The sequence below is a fragment of the Phoenix dactylifera genome, chromosome 15, assembly GCF_051530095.1.
Source record: "Phoenix dactylifera cultivar Ajwa chromosome 15, Ajwa_hap1_PhDact_Kaust_v1.1, whole genome shotgun sequence".
NCBI classification, from domain to species: Eukaryota; Viridiplantae; Streptophyta; class Magnoliopsida; order Arecales; family Arecaceae; genus Phoenix; species Phoenix dactylifera.
Window position 1 is genome coordinate 25,253,297 of NC_143204.1, and position 2,714 is coordinate 25,256,010.

The 2,714-nt window shown below is 42.4% G+C and overlaps 1 protein-coding gene across 1 annotated transcript; it reads right to left on the minus strand.

Moving 5' to 3' along the window:
• Nucleotides 1-2,184, minus strand: LOC149751272 (uncharacterized). Its single transcript, XM_089927428.1, has 2 exons — nucleotides 1,977-2,184; nucleotides 1-1,919 (listed from the first exon to the last, which is right to left on the minus strand). The coding sequence occupies exons 1-2, from the start codon at nucleotides 2,182-2,184 to the stop codon at nucleotides 1-3; spliced, it is 2,127 nt and encodes a 708-aa protein (XP_089783554.1).
• Between the last annotated feature and the right edge of the window lie 530 nt (nucleotides 2,185-2,714).

Genomic DNA, 2,714 nt, shown 5'->3' on the forward strand with positions numbered 1-2,714 from the left:
TTAGAGAGCCCAAATGGCATCACAAAGCCATTCATATAGTCCATCTCTTGTCTTGAATGCCGTCTTCCATTCGTCACCCGGTCTCATGCAAATTTGATGATAGCCACTTCGAAGATCAAGCTTGGAGAAGATGCAAGCGCCGGCAAGTTGATCTAACATGTCGTCTAGCCGAGGGATAGGAAAACGGTATTTGATGGTGATCTTGTTAACAGCTCGGCTATCAATACACATGCGCCATGTTCCATCCTTTTTGGGGACAAGTAAGGCAGGAACCGCACATGGACTCATGCTTTCACGTACCAAGCCTTTGGCCACCAACTCGTTCACTTGTCTTTGCAATTCTTCATGCTCCTTGGGACTCATTCTATATGCCGCCTTGTTTGGTAAAATTGCACCTGGCATAAGATCAATGCAATGTTGGATTTCTCTCATTGGTGGAAGTCCAGAAGGAATTTCATGGGGAGTCACATCTCGGAATTCCTGCAAAAAAGAAGTAATCTTGGGTGGCAATAAATTGCCCTCTGGATTAGATTCCACCACTATAAGAGCATATGCTTGGGAGGCTTCTCGAATTTCAACTTCAAACTCTGCCATGGACAAAAAGGTACTTCCCTCTCCCTTAATGGGTTTGGGTGTGTTGTCCATTTTTGAAGGCCTAAGGGTTATTTTGACACCATCCTTCAAGAATGCATAAGTATTTTTGTATCCATCATGAACAACCCTTCTATCAAATAACCATGGCCTCCCCAAAAGTAAATGGCAAGCATCCATAGGAACCACATCACACCATATTTCATCATGGTAATTTTTTCCAATTGAAAATTGAACAAGGCAACGTTGGGAAATTTTTACCTCATTTTCTTTCTTGAGCCAAGAAAGAGAATATGGGTGGTGGTGAGGTTTTGTCTTGAGTTTCAACTTGTCCACCATCTCCATTGAGACGCAATTCTCGCAACTTCCTCCATCGATAATAACATTGCAAATTTTGCCATGAGCCGTACATCGAGTATGAAAGATATTGTGCCGGAGCCACATGTGATCATCTTCGCTTCGTATTGAATTCAGGGTTCGACGGACCACAAGAGCTTCACCATGATCACTATATGTGATGTCTCCTTCAATTTCATCATATATAGAATCTGACTCATTTTCTTCACTATCACTTTCTTCGGCAAGAGAAACCACTCTTCTATTTGGACACTCAGAAGCAATGTGCCCATAGCCAGAACACTTGAAACATTGAGGTCGAGATGATGTTGGCCGAGAAGAAGATGAAGCATCTTTTTTCACCATCGTGGTTGGCTTAGATGTAGAAGATGAATGAGATTGCGATGCACTCCCCCGGTTAGGAATGCCCTCATGCTTGAAATTTCGGCCTCCAGGAGCATTTGTTAAACCCTTTTCTCGCCGTTGTTGAAGTTGGCGTTCCACCTTAGTAGCAAGTTTAATAACATCATTAAGAGAAATAAAAGAATGGAGGTGTACCATATCATGGATGTCATGCCTCAATCCGCTAAGGTAACGAGCTATTGTTTGCTCTTCGGCCTCTGCTACACCACAACGAACCATAAGATTGTCGAACTCTTCAGTGTACTCCTCCACGGTTCGCATCCCTTGAGTGAATTGATACATAGTGAGAAATGCATCTTGAAGGTAAGTTTCGGGAAGGTACTTTTTGCGAAGCTCTTTCTTCATTTTCTTCCAAGTACGAATCTTGGTTTTGCCCTCCTTTGCTCTTTGCAACTTGAGGCGCTCCCACCATATTGATGCATGCTTTCGAAGCTTGATGGCTACAATCTTCACTTTAAGCTCATCGGGGACCTCTTTGTAGTCAAAGATTCGCTCAACAGTGTTAAGCCAATCTAGAAAGATGTCGGGTTGCATTTTTCCTTCAAACTCAGGAATGTCTACCTTGATGTCTGGAAATCAAAATTGATGATGATGTTGGTGAGATGAAGAAGAGTTGCTCCTCCTACCACGACGTAAACTTTGGTCACGGAAGGTGTTGCGATCTTCTTCAGTGGTGCCGCCCTCCTCTTCACTCGGGTTTTGCTCATAACGAGCCAACCTTTCGGTAAGATTTTGGACTTGCCGCCGCAACTCATCATTCTCTATGTCGCGAAGATCTCGCTCTCTACGAGGTTCTTCATCGCTAGAACGACTTTGGTTGCCTCGGCTTGCCATGGTTGGTTGAAGCTTGCGTCAACACCACCACGAGAAATGCGATAGGATTCCTCTCGAAACGTCAAGAGATGATAACCTCGCTCTGATACCACCTGATACCGCTTGGATCAATTTGCAATCCAATGAAAGTGGGAGAAAAGACAAGATAAGTTTCTTGTGCAAGGAGGAAGATAACTTTCATTCAAATACTTGGATGCCTTCTCATTACAATTCATGACTATTTATAGGCAAGTCATGGGTAACATGAAAAGACAAAAGAAAATGAAAGGTCAAAAGTCACCTTAATATGGGTAACTCACACAATAAAAGACATCAAAACCAACTAAATTCTCTTAGAAAATTTAAAAGGTCAAAAGACACCTGCCTCTTGAAATACCTATAACTTTCCAACCATAACTCAGATTTTAATGTTCTTAGGCTTGTTGGAAAGAAGAGAAAGAGACCTGAAACCTTTATGTTAATAACTTTTCCAAATTCGGCCATTTAATACTCTGAAAATGGCATGCAAGTTGTCTGACGTTCATGCACCT